At 41.7% G+C, this 19,122-nt stretch overlaps 2 protein-coding genes across 2 annotated transcripts; both read left to right on the forward strand.

Annotated features, from left to right (window-relative positions):
- The first annotated feature begins 3,619 nt into the window (after nt 1-3,619).
- LOC118770602 (GLIPR1-like protein 1) lies at nt 3,620-6,632 on the forward strand. The gene is made up of 6 exons (XM_036518364.1): nt 3,620-3,936; nt 4,518-4,766; nt 5,039-5,151; nt 5,390-5,475; nt 5,950-5,976; nt 6,336-6,632. The coding sequence occupies exons 1-6, from the start codon at nt 3,751-3,753 to the stop codon at nt 6,488-6,490; spliced, it is 816 nt and encodes a 271-aa protein (XP_036374257.1). The 5' UTR covers nt 3,620-3,750; the 3' UTR covers nt 6,491-6,632.
- Nucleotides 6,633-10,226: 3,594 nt separating this feature from the next.
- LOC118770683 (crystal protein-like) lies at nt 10,227-17,862 on the forward strand. The gene is made up of 8 exons (XM_036518443.1): nt 10,227-10,718; nt 10,912-11,113; nt 11,969-12,102; nt 13,104-13,231; nt 14,131-14,249; nt 15,021-15,161; nt 15,661-15,833; nt 17,410-17,862. Exons 1-8 carry the CDS (start codon nt 10,227-10,229, stop codon nt 17,860-17,862), a joined length of 1,842 nt encoding a protein of 613 aa, XP_036374336.1.
- The last annotated feature ends 1,260 nt before the right edge of the window (nt 17,863-19,122 follow it).

The following is a 19,122-nucleotide window of genomic DNA, read 5'->3' on the forward strand; positions in this document are numbered from 1 at the left end:
TCTGGTGTAGTTTTCCAAGCAGGACATAGAGGAGCATTGTAAACAGGATATGAACTAAACGTCGACTTAATTGCAGAAAAGAGTCACTGTTCAAAACCTGCACAGCTAGTGTGTTAAATAAATAATGTACTCACAAAATGAAGTGCAAACAGTAGGGAATCATATTTTTTGTCACTGTGGCATCCATTTTTATCAATGTGGTGAAGTCCTTTCATTGTGGAGTGGAGTAAACACTTCAGTGGAAACCCCTGTACACCACAATGTAACCTTATTTGGTAAAATTACAGCATTTTTGCCTATACGGCTTGGGTTCATGGGAATGTATCCATGATTTTGGCCCTTCAGAATGACACTAGAAGTTCAGGTACTGTTAACACACACAACTCTGCTGTGTTCTTTTAAAGGAAGTGATGTTCAGGAGTGAAGTGAGAGCAATTGCCTCTGTCCAGATATGTAGATCACAATATGAACATGGTCTGCTTCAGTCTTTCGCCCAGTGAGTTGCACAGGAGATTTAGAGATTAAATTTCCATTTCCTCCAGCAAGGTCATGTCCTTACTTAATCCCAAAGATTACAATACATTTGGTGAATGATTATTTGCTGGTCACTGAGTATGTGAGTCAGAGGAGCCAATTCTGTCAATTCTGGGTTAAGTAACTTGCCCAAGGGTACAACAGCAGGGGGAATCAAAGCAGCAACGTTTCGGTTACAAATCCTGCTCTTTACCACGATGCTACACTGCCATCCAAGATGACTTTGCACGGAAGTCATAACAATAAACTCGATTTCTACTTAAATAATACATTTGAATAAATACAAACTAAGCATTACGTACATAAATTTGCTAAGCATTAACATAATTTTGTGACGTTCTTTTCAGCATCCCTACTGCTTTTTTGACGATTAATCCAATATTTTTGTTTCTATTTCAGACATGGGATGAGGCCATGGCCAAAACAGCCAGAGCTTGGGCAAGGTTCTGTAAATTTGCCCACAACCCCCGCCTAAAAACCAAGGGGGAGGTCCACCCGAATTTGACCTCTTTGGGTGAAAACATCTGGGTGGGAGCTCCATATTCAATCTTTACAGTGGAAAATGCCATCCAGAGTTGGTACGATGAACGATGCAATAATGTAGCGTGTTTCTTGAGAACTTTTCATTGAAAATGTGTAATAACTGATTATGTAAGGGGTGATAATGATCCCTTGTTAGAAGGGATCAGCCTGGGACCCTGCAGCTTCTTCCTGCGGTTCATACTGCCTGGGACTGTTGGTCACCCGGCCGCTGGCTGTCCTGCTCACGTTCATAGGGGTTTATGGGCTGCAGACTCTCTACCCAAACATGTTTGCATATGAGTAACTCCTCATACTGGATAGTAAAGAAAACAAATTGCAGTATCCTTGTTCTCAATACAGTGTGCTTGGTAGATGGAGAGCTGGACTGTGCTCAGTGCAATATTTACTGAGGCAAATGTGGGTTAAGTACCTTGCCCAAGGGTACAGCAGCAGTGTCCCAGTGGGGATCGAACCATCAACCTTTCAGTTACGAGTCTTGCTCCTCAACCACTATGCTCCTTAACCACTACGCTACACTGCTGCCCCGTTTGTTGTGTTATCATGTACCACACTCCATTCTATGTGAAATATGCACTCTTGAAACAAGACTATCAATGTTTTTTTTTTTTTTTTTTTACTTTCCAACTGCTGAACTATCTCATCAAATTGCATTATATGATTGGAAAGCCAAGAATGCAGAGATTGAAACACTTTGTACACGCCTGACTGCAGTTATAAGTCTGTTTTTAGTGCTTCAGAAGCAATGGGCAATTTTGCACCTAATTTTAAAATCAATAAATGTATACTCTGTGCACAATCCAGTTCAGGGGTTGTTCCTCTTTTTTACTGAGATGTACTTTGCCTTTCAATTAGCTGCCTTTGTTTCCACCACCTTGTATATCCAGGTACCACTTCATTTTGATGCCAGAGTGACATTTGTTCTGTCTTACTGCCAGGTAGTCATTCCGTAATTAAAAACTGCCACATTAAAAACTAAAATTCTTTTTTTGTTGTTTTGTTTTGTTTGAAAGAACACTACATCATTCCGAACCATTTAACTTAAAATATCTTTTCACCCTTCTCAGGCTTTTGAGCTGAGCCTTTGGCCCTCTTCAGCTTTCACACACAGGAATCCCATGTGACTGATCATCAGCACAGTTGCAGAATGAACACAGATTCTTTTACTTTTTACCAATACAGTGAGCGTATTTCCAACCTGAAAAGACTTTCAAAGTCTGCTTTAAAAATGTATAAATAAAGGAAGAGCATTACTATATCAACCCTAGGACCGTAGGACTTTCAGTGGTTCAGAGACTACTTCCAAAAACAACCAGCAGGTGTCCTTGTGACAGCCTGTCTGTCCCTTTTTGCTTGCTGCTTCCCCAGGCTTTCACCAGAGGTCCTGTCATCCTGTTTGTGCCTTGCCCATTCCAGTTAAACAGCTGCACCTGTGTATTGTTTGTCTGGTCATGTGATTTCATGCCCTATATAAGCCTGGCCTGTTGCTTTGTTCTCTTCTCTGTCTTGAGCTGCCCTGCCTTGTGTATGTTCCTGAGCACAAAGCTTGGCCTTTTTGAGTCCTCAGTAAAATTGCTTTGTTTCTTTACCATCCATCTGTGTTACTGTGTAGTTTCTGCAATTGGATCCGACCTGCTCACTTGTTACAAGGACTCTCTTATCTGTACAGTTTATAGTACAGCACTCCTATGTCATCGCAGTCAAAGAGCATAACTTCTTTCTTACAAGTCGGTAATGTTTAGGGTAACCTGGATGCCCCAACAACAAACCACGAAAATACTGTGTAGAAGGCAATATGCAGAAGTACTACAAGGCAAAACACCTTGCAGTGTACAGATTCGATAAAATTGTATAGATTAAAATTAATGCTGTGTTCATCTATCTTTGCGTTTTTATCTATACCCATTCTTATGTCGTCAGATCTTTGAAAAAATCATTCTGAATAACAATTTTGAAATGCAAACGGAGACAACAGTCACCACACTCACAGCAGCCTTTGTTAGTCAGTAGCGTGGACCGGGGTGGCCAGGCTTGATCATCTGCATCTTTATCCACCACACCCCTGACTGACAGCCAAATGGATGGGAAACAGTGCAGATCATGAGTTCAATTTAGCTTTAACTTGCATGGCCTACGCCTTTATTCAAGGCACCTCAGCGTGCCCATGTGCACATTTAGCATGTGTATTTCTGGTTGTTTTTCATTCTCACAGTCCACTCCAGTCCACTCCATTACATTGTAAAGTCCCATACAAATACAAAAACCATATCTGACAATTTGCAGTAGATTCCTCTTTCTGTGAAATTTAAGGAAGTGTATACCATGTTTAGATGCCACGAGATGCTTTGTCTATGAGACACAACCACATAGTTGCCTTCGTATATGCGGGTGGCTTGGTTTAGTGCTAAAGCATGTTACAATAGAGCGGTGAACACCAAGCCAGTGTCTCTCCAATCGCTTCAGAGGAAGAACAAACAAGGCAGCAACGGATACTTGTGACTTACACCTTAAACTTCATTTCCTTCCTTTTTCTCTCACACATGAATCGAGAGCAACATAAGTTCCTGCAAGCTAAAGTGTATTTTAAAAGGACTGACATCAGCGAAAGTTCAAAGTGACAGATTTACTGTGCTCATGTTCAATTGCTTGTGGAAGTAACCGAAGTCTTTGGTGATCATGGACCAGCTGCTACATATGCCGCTGTGGTTAGCACTTTTCATGGATTTAACTGTTCACATACAGTCTTCAAAAGATACCCAGCTACCTGACATCACTGATCAAGATTTCATTAACAAGTGTGTCAAGGCTCACAATCATCATCGCTCCAGTGTGAAACCAGCTGCAAGCAACATGTTTTACATGGTAATGTACAAGCGAGTCTTTTGATTAAAGAATGTGTTAACCTGTTTTAGCATGGGTACACAGTACAATATGTAGGGTGTGGTACATAGTCAGTTTTCTGGCTGTAACCAGGAAATGAGAATGAGTGTGAAGCAACAACGTCTGATGTGACATGTTGAATTCATGGTCATCCTGGTTAAGGTTGCAAATTCATGTTCAATCAAACCAGATGAGTTTGATCCAACAGATTTTGATTTCTGATTCTGGATGGATGGATATTGTCAGGGGCTTGGTTGCGTAAATCAGTTAGCATGTCAGTTAGCATGTGAGAGAGTTCTTGGTCAGAATTTACATAGCATAAAGGTCTGTGCAGTTGTGGGGTTATTGCAGCCATAAAGGCTTCAGTTGCCAGGTTTATCTAATTGAGAATGGTTTTCACTGTTCATTTAGGGACCTAAAATACTGTATATGCTAATTTCTATCAACTTAAAAAATACATTTAAATAAATATAAACTAAGCATTAACATAATTTTGTGACCTTCTTCTCAGCATCCCTACTGCTTTTTTGACAATTAATCCAATATTTTTGTTTCTATTTCAGACATGGGATGAGGCCATAGCCAAAACAGCTAGAGCTTGGGCAAGGTTCTGTAAATTTGACCACAACCCCCGCCTAAAAACCAAGGGGGAGGTCCACCCGAATTTTACCTCTTTGGGTGAAAACATCTGGGTGGGAACTCCGTATTCAATCTTTACAGTGGAAAAGGCCATCCAGAGTTGGTACGATGAAGTGGCACATTATGACTACTATTCAATGAGCTGCAATGATGTATGTGGACATTACACACAGGTACTGTTGGTTTGGTTTTGATTCGCACATTGGTTACATTTATCAGACAATTAGGGGCCGTACTTAGTAGCAGATTCTGGCTTTGAGACACCAAAGCACATGTACCATGCAGTCATGTACAGCGTCTAATTACTTGGCATAGGTTGTTAAAGGATAAAAAGAAGGGCCATTTTGACCTCTACCAAAATCTGTCTGCACCTCAGGAGTAAGCACTAGTGTGAAGTGAAGTTTCATTTAAGTACAGGGTATTGTGACATGTCAGCATTTCATAGGTCGTGTGGGCCACAAGCTACAAAGTTGGCTGTGCAGTCCAAGCCTGTCATGAGGGAGTGGAGGGATTTTACAAGGGCCCAGCTGCCATTTTTGTGTGTGACTATGGAGATGCGTAAGTTGCTTCGGTATAAATCCACGGAAACTGTTTCATGAAAGCAAGTGGTGATTATGCTCTTACCACAATCAAAATATTATCCTTTAAATTTCAGCACATGAAGGAGCCATGTTTTGCTGCAACTTGCCTTTGCCAGTACTTCCAGACTCTTGTGTGCCAATGTTAGACTATACGAATTGCATGCTGGGGTTAGGAGCTAAATTTTAGGTGTAATTTTTTAATTCCCACTGGCCAGAGGGAATTATGGAGGAGTACATCCCTACAAAACCGGATCACCCTGCAGTGGATGCAATGGTGGAACCTGTGAGAACAATCTTTGCCGTGAGTCTCATTAAACTGTTGGGCTGTGAGATTGCATTGCATGTACACAGACTGCACTGTGCTTTGGACATGAGGCTGGTATATGTTGAATAATTATCCCAGCAAAGTTACAACAGAGCTGTTTTCACACTTCCTCACTTCCACCACTTCCTACACAAAAACACAAATTCTACATTATCATAATTCAGAGTACTTTAAATTCAGAGAAAAGTCTGAGAGGTTATAATTATGCTGCCCTTCATACTTCTGCTTGATCTCCATTTGTCTCCAGCTATCTCAAATCGTTAATACAACAACCCCAAAATGATCATTCACCCTGATGTCCAAATGTTCAACAAATGTTTTTCCTAATATTATAATATTATTGTAAATACATTCATTAATTCAGCTATAGAGCTGAACTTCCCTCTTGAAGTAAGTTACAGAGATGAACCTCATGATCATTTCCCTTTACACTGTTTTCCCTGTTGGCAGGTGACCCAAAAAGAGATGCACTGAAAAGTAGGTGTTAAGATTTCCATTTAAAAAAAAGAAAATAAATTATAACATGCAATAATGTAGCGTGTTTCTTGAGAACTTTTCATTGAAAATGTGTAATAACTGATTATGTAAGGGGTGATAATGATCCCTTGTTAGAATTTGACAGTCATTTTTAAAAATGTTTTAGGAGTATTAATATATCTAGAAGTAATTCATTTTACTTTGGGAAAAGAGTTTAGTTGGATGTGCCAAGCAAATCATTGACCCTTATAGGGCATAGGTAAAAATGGGGGTACATCCAACCACACATTTTCCTTGATTTAATTTCTCACTGCAGGAGTATAGCTTCTCTTTAATGTGGTCTTTTCTCCTGACTGCAGGATACAACTGGAGTCCAGCCTGGGACCCTGCAGCTTCTTCCTGCGGTTCATACTGCCTGGGAGTGTTGGTCACCCGGCCGCTGGCTGTCCTGCTCACATTCATAGGGGTTTATGGGCTGCAGATTCTCTACCCAAACATGTTTGCATATGAGTGACTCCTCATACTGGATAGTAAAGAAAACAAATTGCAGTATCCTTGTTCTTAATACATTGTGTTTGGTAGATGGAGAGCTGGACTGTGCTCAGTGCAAAAGGTATTTCTACCACCTGCTATAGACAGTATGTGATTCACCTGAAGAGGCCCTGCATGATGACATTGCATCTTGTCATCAGGTTATTTATAAAAGTTTTCAATGTACTACACTGTATTCTATGTGAATTATGCACTTTTGAAACAAGCCTCTGAATGTTTTTTTTCCACTTTTCAACTGCTGAACTATCTCATCAAATTGCATTATATGATTGTAATGCCAAGAATGCAGAGATTTTTTAGTTCTTCAGAGGCAATGGGAAATTTTGCACCTAATTTGAAATCAATAAATGTATACTCTGTGCACAATCCAGTTCAGGGGTTGTTCCTCTTTTTTACTGAGATGTACTTTGCCTTTCAATTAGCTGCCTTTGTTTCCACCACACTGTATATTCTGGTACCACTTCATTTGATGCCAGGGTGACATTTGTTCTGTCTTACTGCCAGGTAGTCAAGCCAAATTTAAAAACTGTCATGTTAAAAGCTACATTTTAGTGATTTTTTTCTTTTATTTGAAGGTACACTGCAGTGTTACAAACCATTTAACATAAAATATCTTTTCACCCTTCTCAGGTTTTTGAGCTGAGCCTTTGGCCCTCTTCAGCTTTCACACACAGGAATCCCATGTGACTGATCATCAGCACAGTTGCAGAATCAACACAGATTCTTTTACTTTTTACCAATACAGTGAGCGTATTTACAACCTGAAAAGACTTTCAAAGTCTGCTTTAAAATGTGTATATCAAGGAAGAACATTACCAAAATAACCCTAGGACCCTGGCTAACCCGGGCTCTATACTAACATGTTCAGACGCTTCGGCTGCAGGCAGCACCAAAATAGCAGGTATTCCTGGAAAAACATTGTGCCATTCAGTGGAATTAAGAGTGAGGATGGCACATCATTGAGCAAACCGTACTATTTTTGTAGTTTTGTGCCATGAATCCATGAAAACATTGTCTCCTTTGGCATATACAGAAAACCTCTGGACACATGGACATGGACACGTTTTCTGCACTATGAGGAAATAACTGGCTGGCATGATTGAAAATTATGTAAGAGTACCCAGTAACAGCAAAGTATTTGCACAGTGTTTGGCTGAAATGCTTCCTCTTTGACAACTTCCTGTGTCTTGTGGTGGTGACTCATTTATTTTCATCACAACTAAAATATAAAATATGGTTAGCAACCAGCACAATGATTGTGGACTGTCAGCTCATTCTGACGGGAGTATTTTTGGCATCAGCTGTGGATTAGCAGCACTTCAAATATGTGAGCTTCATGCCACCTTCTTGGTGAAGACAAAAAAGCAGTCTGCTTGATGTGATGTGGAGTCCGATGAAGACCACCTCCCTTCTGTAAGACACCTGTCTACCACTTATGTATATACAGTGTCTTAATAATCAAAGCTAAGAGGTAGAATCATCTGGCAAGGCCTTTATTTAAATCAATATTCACACTATTCTGTAAAGACAGCATAAGCACCAGATGTTGCAACTAGTTAGCTAAGAAGCTAGCTAACCTTACAGGAACAAATGATTCATTAACAAAACTATTTTCCTTCTTGACTCAAGTTCTACACAATGCACAGAAGCCAAGAACAGTAGTATGCTCAGTCAAAAAAAAAAAAAAAATCTGTCCTGTCTGAGGCTTTTCAGAACAAAATGACCATGGTGTATTGCTATTTTTCCCCAAGCTCCCCATTGCCAAATTTCCAACATACAATATTAGCTGTTTTGCAAATCAAAAAAAAAAAAAAACTCCATAGTATACAGTCCCCATCACTGCACCCAGGATGAATCTTACTCCCTGTGGAGTTCGCATCCAAGTACAGACCAGACCAGGCCATACAATGGATTAGTGGTGATGGTCAAATATTTGGACTGTGGACTGTTTTGTCTCATTCCCACTCACTTCCTTGAGGACACTGGCATACTCAGACTTTGTATGTTCCACACAATGAATCACTAAGTCTGACCACATGCCCTCTGTACTCTACAGTTGTGGCATAACTGGCACCACTGCCAGACAGTTCTCAGTACCAAATAGTCAAAGTCATTCACACAGTGGGGAAGTTTTTGCCAGAGATGAAGGCTCTGACATCATCATGGTCCCTTGACTGAAATATGAAATATGTCATACATGTGTCATATTATGAAAAACATCTCTCAAAAATATGTCTAAATACTTAAGTGTATGACTCTGGAGAGATAATTAATTTTCAACTGAACTGATTCTGAATCAAGTGGCAACACTCTGCCCTCTTGTGGAGACACCTCCAATTTCAGGTAAATGATTTTTAATTTATACCAAAAAGAAAAGAAAGAAAATATTTTTTTCTTTTTGGCAGAAAAAAATGGACTGAACATAATGATGGGGCACCTGAAACATATTAACATTCACATCCATTACAAAAACAAAAGGAGGAGAAATACCAATGCAGTGTATTTTCTCATCGAACTAGTTCAATACTTTGTGTCCCCTATGTTTGCATTCATATATATGCATTCAGAAATATGGTATTGACGTTACAAGAAGGGTTGGCTTGTTTTTCTCACTCTCACTTATTTCAGTCAGGAAGAGGTGCTGCTTACAACTCTACAAGATCTGCACACTAGTTATCCAGATATGTCCAGATGTTAATTCATGTTAGGTGAGCAGGTTTGCCACTCCATCGCAAGGGTGCTGACATGTGCCTGCCCTGGCTGGTGTTGGTCAGAGGCTGACCCTGTCAGAAGGTTCAGTAATGCGACTGCAGGTTTGATGTTTTTGAATGGTGCACACCTGGTCTCGTGTTCCTGGTCACTTTGCCTTCAGCATCCCCATGGACTCTATTCTTCAACTTTATGGCAGCCACAGATTTTTTTCCATTCATAATTAGAGCACATTTACCCTTAGTGTTTGTATGAAGGGTAACATGTGCAGAAAAATGTGAAAATTGCCACGATCACACATACATTTGCTAATCTGCAAACCATTCAACCATATTTAGTGTGCTACAAATAAACAAGCACCAGAGATGCCCTTCTGTGTCAGTTTGGATGATTTATTGGTTTGGAAATGAAGTGAGTTACATGTTTTTTCTTGATAATCTGTGAATATATACTTGTGGAGAACATCTGGAGCCAAAGTTGTAGGATTTTTAATGCCACTCAGTATATTGGAAGAAAATCTTGGGTGGATGGAATGAGGCTTGTTGCCTGATCTCAAGTGCAGATCGCAAATTGCATGTGTAGTTCAGGCCTGAAAGTTAAATGTGTGTCATGCGATCCTGTGTTATCCTGTTAGACAAACGTCAGGCCAGTTGTGTCTAATTACTGGAGTTTCTTCACAGGGCCCACTTACAGACCAGCTGCCCACAGTAATAGGATTTCCAGTTCAAATACTTTGAGAAGTGGGACAAGGGGACTTTTGTCTTTGAACCAGCCTTGCTCCAGAGCGGTTTGGATTAATCAGTGTCACAAGCAGCCAGTGCAAACCGTTGCGGCTCATGACATTTGCTCCAGCCTCTGTGTGCTGTTGGTGTCGTGTAGCGATCGGAGTCAAGCATGACCAGAGAGAACCAGAACTAAAGAAAGATGACTGTCTTTTTTGCACCATAACCACAGCACAGTTTTTTTTTTGTTTCAAAAATAGGGTGAAGATGAGGAACTGTAATTTTATATTTTCCCTTTTTACCCTGGGCTTCCTTGTATCTTGTGTGGGAACTACCTCTGACAATGAAATCAGCATTGAGGCACTGCTAAGGACAATCTCATCGGGCCTAAGGATTCGAAACGAGCCAGCTGTTCTTGAAAGCGCGCTCCAGTTTGATGGAAGCGTTTTGGAGTCTTTGGAAAGCGAAAATTCCATTTATTGGAGTGATTCTGAGGACGGTTCTCGTGCTCCACTCAGTGACGGGCCTGTCCCCGACGGCCCTAAGATTCAAACAAAGGATGGAGTTCTCAGGGGGCTTACGTTAGACAAGGCATATGTTTTTTATGGAATTCCGTATGCCAATCCGCCAGTTGGCGCCCGCCGCTGGAAAGCGCCAACTCCCGTGACACCTTGGACAGGAGTCTATGATGCCACTTTCCCCAGGGCCGCCTGTATGCAGGCTTGCAGCGGCCCAATCTCAGACGAATGTCCAGCCAAGGTGATGCAGCAACACAGAAAACAGAATGAGAGTTTCAAAACAGAGCGCGTGTATGCTGTTTTTCTGATATGTGGGAATAAGATGTGTTCAGTTACATTCAACACTTACATTGTAACATGCAGAAACATACTTTCTTCCTTTAATGTCATTGTATTCTTTTGCAGTATGACCCATTCAGTTATATTTTCCACAGGTCAGTGAAGACTGCCTGTACCTCAACATCTTTGTGCCGATGGTGGTTAACTTCTCGTCTCCCCTGTTGAGACCCTTGCCGGTGATGGTGTGGATACATGGAGGGGACTTTATTGCCGGCTCAGCCTCCAAGCCTTTATATGATGGGAGGTTCATCAGCAACTATACTCACACTGTGGTGGTGAGTGTGGACTACCGCCTAGGTAAGATAAATCATTCTGTCTTATTAGCTCAGGTTGTGTGCTTTGAACATACCATGGTCCACCTACTTCCTAATATGTAGTATCACAGCTGTTTGACTGACGGGCAAAATAATGTTAGTCCAAAAGGGACATAATATGATATGGTGGTAACAGCATGGGACTCCAGGTTTGAGGGTTGTGCGTTTTAATTCCTCGACTCATGTAGAAATAAGTAAGACTTTATATGCAAAATGCAGAGGCTCCATAAGGTAAAAGTAAATTATTTTTAATTACTTTTAATTCTTAATTACGGTGTGTCTGTTAAGAAACAGATGTATATAAATCTATATGGTGCCTTCATTCACTGAAATCTCCTGGTTAAACAGATGGGTCATAAGGTGTGACTTGATTTCAGTGATTCTATGTGAGTGTCCAATAATTGTGAAGCATTCCTTAAAAAAGTTTTAGTTAACAGATCTTCTGGCACCCTCTTTTAATTGCATTCTTGGGAGGTTGGTAAGAAAAAGAAGACACCAGGCACGTCTGAGATGTGTTTGGATGTGGAAGAAAAGAATGGCATAGCACAGAATAGAACAGAGAATTCATCCCTTTAGGGGAATTTAGCTTGTTCTACAATTAGCAAAACAATTTGCACACACAAAATCATCACATGACTAAAGAAAGCAGGATACCCATGTCATTTCACAAACATAAAAACCAATGATCTGATGATCAGAATCCAGCATAACATTAGCAGTTGTTATTTTATCTTGCTATATGCATGTAGCGAGCCTTAAAAAAAGATCACCAGCAGTCACCAGATGTGCTATTACGAGAGATTAGACTGGCAACCATTGAAATATAGCCTTGTTTCAGGGGCGTTCGGTTTCCTTGTCACCGGGAAAGACCCAAAAACTTCAGCTGTTGGAAATTATGGGATCTTGGACCAGCAAGCAGCGCTCCTTTGGGTTCAACAGAACATCGCTGTTTTTGGAGGCGACCCTAACAGGGTAAGCATGCAGATGTCAGTGGGGAAAAGTTAAAATTCAATGGCCTTTGGTGACAAAGCTTAGGTTCATTTCACACTTCATTCATTTGTTTGCCAGACACTCTTTTTCAGAGTGACTTACAAAGTGCATTCAGTGTACAGTATTTTAAATGTAGAGGCATGCTGAATACTTTACAGCTCTGACTTTCTTATTGGGTTTACTGCAGATTTGCTGTGCTTGAATTCACATTTTGAAAAGTCATGAAAGCAGAAACTCTCTCAATGCAAAGTCTCATGAGAGTTCTGTATGCAGTGCTTGTTATAGCTAAAGCACAGCATTTGCTGAGGTATCATAGCTAACCTACAGTGTAGCTATACAGAAAGTATGAACCCTGAGAGAGGCAGTGGGTGGAACATAAGCTGAGCTCTCACCAAGGGCCTGTGGAGTGGAAACAGAGCGAAGAGTTTTAACAACTTTAACCACTTGGCATGGGGCCTAGGTTTTTACAAACAGATGCAGAGAGAGGGAGGAGTGAGGAGACCTCAAATTTCACATGATTCACTGCCTGACAGAGCAAAGAGGCATGTGAAAGTGAACTTCCACAAATCTGATGTGGAGTTTTGGGTGGAGCCACCATGTGTTATTAATGAGTGATTATAGTGTTTTCCTGGGTTCAGTGAAATTTAATTAGTACATACAAGCAACTGACAGCACATGGTGGTTCCATTCATACTAGGATTCATGAAACGTCCTATTACTAAGAACTTTTGGGGCAGCAATATGATCAAGAAGGTTGCACATTTCAATGCCAGCATTGGATGCTGCTGTCATGCCCTTGAACAAGGCTCTTAACCTGAACTTCTCTGCTAAAATATTTGAATGAATAAATACAAAACATTTAAATAGGGTATCACAGAGCATTGGCATCCTGATTTTATATTGTTTCGTTGAGTTATTTAATGTGGGACCAGGGTCTGGTGCCTCTACCACAGAGTGAATCTTTGGTTGTGCTGTCTGTGCAGGTGACCATATTTGGGGAGAGCGCTGGGGCTCAGTCTGTGAGCCTCCACTTGATGATCCAGAGCAGTAAGCCTCTGTTTAAGCAGGCGGTCTTCCAGAGTCTGCCCTTCTCCATCCCCCTGAAGACAAGGTAGGCTTTAAAGGCCGATAATGCTAATGCTAATGCTATAATTACAGTGATAACACAAGACACAACGCGCTGTTGTGTAATGTTTTACATAAGCTGCATTTTCTCTGTGGAGCAGGTCTGCCTTTTTCTATAAGCCCTATGAGCACTATATGTAGAACGTCAGGGTCAAGTAGTGAAGTGAGTTAAGGAAATTAGTCAGTGAACAATGCCTCAGTGTTGGTTTCATTTTCAGACGTTCTCACACAACAGATGAAATAAAGGTCAGGGTATAAAGTGGTAGAGAAAAATTACACTTCACTTCAACCTGATCTACACTTTAGCTTTATGCTCTGATTTCCTTTGAAATAGTGAAGTAGACCTCTTCAGTGTCTCATAATCTGACTACTCGGTGATGCAATTTGCCATTCCACAGCCCCAGTGAGTTTTCTGAGAAGTTTAAAAACCAGGTGGTACTATGAACTGGGATTAATTGCTACTTGACTTCACTGTAGTATTCGAGCAGAACTGAATCCTGTTCCTGTTCCTAAATTTGATTTTGAATAGCAGCTTCAGGGGAGTGTTATAATTTTTTGTTATAGCTACAGTATTTCAAGATGAATTAAACAAAAACGTAGTTTGACTGTCGGCAAGGTGTTCAACTTTGTGCAAAAAAAAGTAGACTACATAAATAAATCACCAGCATTTCCCCTTGTCAGTATATCATTAAATTCATACTGAAAGTGCTGTCTGAACCTGTCATGGAGAGGATTTCTGTAGCCTCTCTGATAAAGTTTCTGACATCGTTTCATATTAAGTCAGGCAGGGCTTTAATGATAAAGGAAGGCAGAGACACACAGACTGTCTACAGAAAGCGGGCGTGTCTGGGCTGCGCAGTGACACAGGCGGGTCCTGTTTTTCAGACACGACGCACTGAAGCTGGGCAGGGACTTTGCCGAGCTGGCCAACTGCTCCGAGATGGACCTGGTGTGCCTGCTGTCGCTCAGTCCGCAGGCTGTCCTCGCCGCCCAGATTAAAGCAGGCGGGGCAACACGCCGCCCAGTCGCACGTTGTCCCACCTCTTGTCTGTCACAGCTTTAGAAAGAGATCCCTCTGTCATTTCATAATATCCAATGGTTATTTATCCCAGGAGCTTCTAAAAACAGTATTTATTTTGTAACTAAATACTTCTTATTAGTTTGGCAGGAATTTTTCATCTAACCCCACAAGGACCCATTTAGAACTGATATAAGACATTGCAAAACGACACACTTTATTGTATACATGTATTCAATGTAATGCTTCAGAGTAAATGTGTTAAAGTGGCACCATAATACATTTCACATGGTAAACTAATTGTTGTGTCATGAAATAGACAGATCACTAACTCTATGAACATTTTAAGTGTGTTAAAGTTAGTTCATAACCATCATCATAAATATATTATTCCTTTCATGACTTCCTTTGCTAATCCCGTGATCCAGGGGAAATTACATAAGAGTACATATTTTCTGTTCACACTGTGAGACCTAGTGACATATTTTCAGGCCATGTACGTTACTCTAAACTACACTAACCATGTCTAACCTATCACACTGTAGTCCAGCCCAACTGACACATAACATTTTCCAACCATTGTTGTGTTGGTGAAGTAATATTAACCTTGCAGCCATATTTTAGAAACATTGCAGGAACATTATGCGCAGGCTAGGAATACCCTGCCAGTACTCCATCATGCTTCCAAAGAGGTGTCAAGAGTTGCTCTTCAGTTGTCATGGTGAAGTGACGGCCATGGCCACCCTATGCCCCGCAGGGTCTAAAATTGTGAACCCGTTCCGGTTCCTGGAGGTGTTTGAGACCTGGGGGCCCTACATCGATGGGGAGCTGATCAAGGAGCAGGCGGTGACCGCCTTCCAGAAGGGACACTGGCAGAAGGAGAAGCCTGTGCTGCTTGGTCAGTCACGCCTCAGCGCTCTGCTCATTTCAATGCTAATGGAAGTGAAAATGAATTGAATTTACATAGCTCCTTTCATTGGTGGGGGTGGGGGTGGGAGTGGAGGGAAGGCGGGTGATGGACCTCCACCTCCATCAATGTGTGCTGCAGTATTTGCCTAGGTGAGGCAAGGCAGCTAATGAGCCAGAACATTCAGCAAATAACATCCAAGTGGAGGGGTTTTTAACATTTTTCATTGGCTCTGTAATTCTGCAGCCATGAGCTTTGCAGCTGTTTGTGCACCTGATTTTGTTTACCAGTTCTACATATGACCCTAAAATAATATGTGTGGTGGCAATTGACCTACACACAGAGGAGTCAGGTCACTTCCTGCTTAACAAGCTGGCCCATTTTAGTAAGAATCCAAAGGTGACTCCTTTTAAGTGAATTGTGTCTAATGCGGCCGCACCTGATTTGTGCTCTTCGCATGATCGACGCGGTTCTCTGTTTACCTCCGCAGGGACTACATCTGAGGAAGGGGTGGCCTTTGTGTATGGAGTCTTCACCAAGCCTGTGTCTGCGCTGGAGTGCACCATCTATACCACAGCCATCTTCAAACAGCATGCCCTGCGGATCCTCCACAAGTACCTGCCCCTGTACAAGGACTCAGACCGACGGGCCATGCTGGCGCAGGTGCGGCGCTGTTTTTTCGTAATTATTCAGCAGCATTACACATCAGCAGGTATGACAGACACTGGCACATTGGTGTGGTACTTTAAATCACATGTGTTGTGATTCCTAAAACGAACATTGCATAATCACCAATTTCACATGGAATGTGCAATACCCAGTACAGCATACAAGCAGCACATATTTAAAATGCAGTCCACTCCCGTGTGTTGGAGAGCCGAGGCCCTTTGCTCCAGATGAAGATTTCAAACGCGGACATCTGCTCCAAATCAAGAGTTACTGGGGCTGCCACATTAACTTACACAGCTGTCAGCATCAATAGATACAGCCACAGTGACAGGATGCTGCAGACCCGTGATGCGTGAAGCACATTTGTTGCCTTTTTTATCCAGCTGTGCACTACGGGTGCCCAAGAATAGGCCTGTGCAGTTTCTTTAAATAGTTCACCTTACATTACATTACATTATGCTCATTTAGCAGATGTTCTTATCCAGAGCAACTTCCATCACAAGAGTATTTAAGGGAACAATGTAAAGCTGCTTCGTGACAACTTGTGTTGTAAAAAGCGCTATTCAAATAAAATTGAATTGAATTGAATTTTTAAATTTTCGGTAATTCTGTTATGCTAAATGAGCTGATCAGCAGGTCACCTGGAATGCTGGATTAAAATTTATTATTTAGGTGATTTAAAAATTAAATGTTTACAAAAATTATATTAGTTAATAAATAGTTTCATTAATCCTGTTTAATGTACGTTGACCAGAGTTTTATTTGCGCATTCAGTGCAGATATTGCTTATTTCAGATCTCTCCATATGTGCTATTCTAAATAGTTACCAGCAGATGGGGCCTTTATTATTGTGTTGATGGAGCATAAACTGGAGTTCTCTGGAGTTCAGAGGATAACTGGTGTGCTAATATGTAATGCAGTCTGTTTTTTTTTTGTTTTTCAAAAGAAGGTAGGAATTTTTCAGCATTGGGCACTGGAGTTCATCAACAGGTTCTTCCAGCACCCCTTGCCTTAAACACAGACAGAGTCACAAGATTTACATCCAAGATTTACAACCCTGAAAAGCAAAGCTGTGTGTGTGTGTGTGTGTGTGTATGTGCATGTGTACGTATGCACAGCGTCTGTGTTACTATACTTACTGGCATTGTTTCCCTTCTTCCCTCTCTGCGGTTAATCGGAGCTGTGTATGTGTGTGTCTGTAAGTATGTGTGTGTGTATGTACGTATCTGTGGTACCTGCTAATATTAATTCCCCTGTCCTCTGTCTGTCGTGACCCTTGACTCCAGCCAGTGGCTTATTAGCATCAGAGAAAGGGGCTGAGGCCGCAGGTGCTTGCTGTGGAGCGCAGGGAAGTGTCAGCCTGCAGTCACATTTTAAGATAATTGAGGTAATTGTAAATCTCCTTTGGAACACTTGAAGCCAACGTCCCAATCAAAGACGCACTATTGCACTCTGGAAACAGAGACACTCTGCAGGTGGTAACTAAAGAATATGGCGTTAAAGCCCTACTCTCTCCAACTATAAACCCTGTAAATATTCTAACCCACATTCCCGACACCTGTTTTCACAGATCGTGACTGACTACATCTTCCTGTGCCCCTCGCGCAAGTCTGCCCGCATGGGCGTGTCCTCCGGCAGCGGCGTGTGGATGTATGTCTTCGATCACGCAGCAACCGACCACCAGGTGTGGAAGGGCCTGACCTTCTGCTACGGGCGCGTGTGCCACGGCGCCGAGCTGCCCTTCCTCTTCGGCTCCGCGGGCGTGGCCAACTTCACCTTCACGCCGCCCGAGAGGCTGCTCTCCAGCCGCATGCTCTGCTTCTGGGGCGCTTTCGCCCACGGGGGCGACCCCGCCGCCCGGGCCGAGGAGACCTCCTTCTGCCGGCAGCAGCGGCCGCCCGCCTGGCCCCGCTACTCCGACACCAGCGGCTGGCTGGTGATGAACCTCACCGAGCGCTCCCACCCGCAGGTGGGTACCCGCGACCACCTCTGCGACTTCTGGGACAAGCTGGGCATATATTAGAGTCGCCCTTTTGTTGGCTGACCGTCTAAGACCACGGTGTGTGCTGTTTGTGTTTGGTGACAGTCGGCTATTTCAAAGTGTTAGTTCTGCAGCCACTGGGATGCAATGATCCTCCCCCAAGCATTTCCTAGATAGCAGGAATGACTGTTGTTCCCTCAAGCCTTGGATTCATACTACATGTCTTACCCTAGACCTTTTTTAAATAACTGTATTTAGCAAATTCTACATATTTATTAAAGTGATAGAATACAATGTATATCTCATTTTGAAATCTTATTAGTCACTTTCGCCCAGGAGTTGTTATAAAAATGATATTCTATGTAGTTGAATCACTGGATAAATTTAGCTAAATTAATGTACTAAGTGAATACAAAAGATTGAATTTCGACACTTTGTTTCTTTGGGGTCCCATAATAAAAGACAACTCTGCTCAGTGAAGTGTGAATATAAGCACACTTGTTCAATGAAGGTGCAGTCACAGCTGATTACCTCTTGTGTCCTGTGGTTTTTAGTGTGTGTGCATGGAAACAGGTGTGGATTTTCTTTGTGTCTCAGGACATAAACTTCTGCGTGCCACTCTAAGGGCCCCTCTCAGCTAAATCCTTAGTACTGACCTGTATAGTTCAAGCTATGGCTCAGTAGTTAATTTACAATACATGCCACTTTACGCCTTGCATGTAACCTTCTGAAATGTTACAAAAACATTTTTTTTTTGGTCTCTTTCAAAACCTTTTTGTGTTGTATTTTCTGATTATATATCTCTTCAGGCAACATGAATAAACCCTTCTATCAAGGATTATTCTCTTTATTCATGTTCAGCAATTAGTGCATGTTTGTGTTGGTGGGTCTATTGGAGCATAGCACAATGGACACCCTGCTCAAAATGTACAAAATGTACATTTTCATGTACATGAAAGTAAATTACTGACTTATAAGAACCAAATGACTTCACTCTCCACAGCAAAATAATATGACTGGTAATAATCATCAAGTCACTAATAATAGCTCTGCCAGTTCTGGGTTTCATGAAACCTCACTCTCCCTTTACTAAAAATATTTGCTACCTGGTTTAGTGCACATAATTTTTTTCTCATTTTTGTGTAGTCTGTAGCCACGTTTGATAGGGGGTTGCAGAGAGATGCTTTATGCAGTGAAATCATGGGCAGCACTGACACACATCTCCTGTCGATTTAAACAGCGGGCTTTAAAAAGGTCTAAACAGAAGGTCTTCTTTTCCTCTTCCATGGTTATTGTATATTC

The sequence above is a fragment of the Megalops cyprinoides genome, chromosome 23 (assembly GCF_013368585.1).
Source record: "Megalops cyprinoides isolate fMegCyp1 chromosome 23, fMegCyp1.pri, whole genome shotgun sequence".
Lineage (NCBI taxonomy): Eukaryota > Metazoa > Chordata > Actinopteri > Elopiformes > Megalopidae > Megalops > Megalops cyprinoides.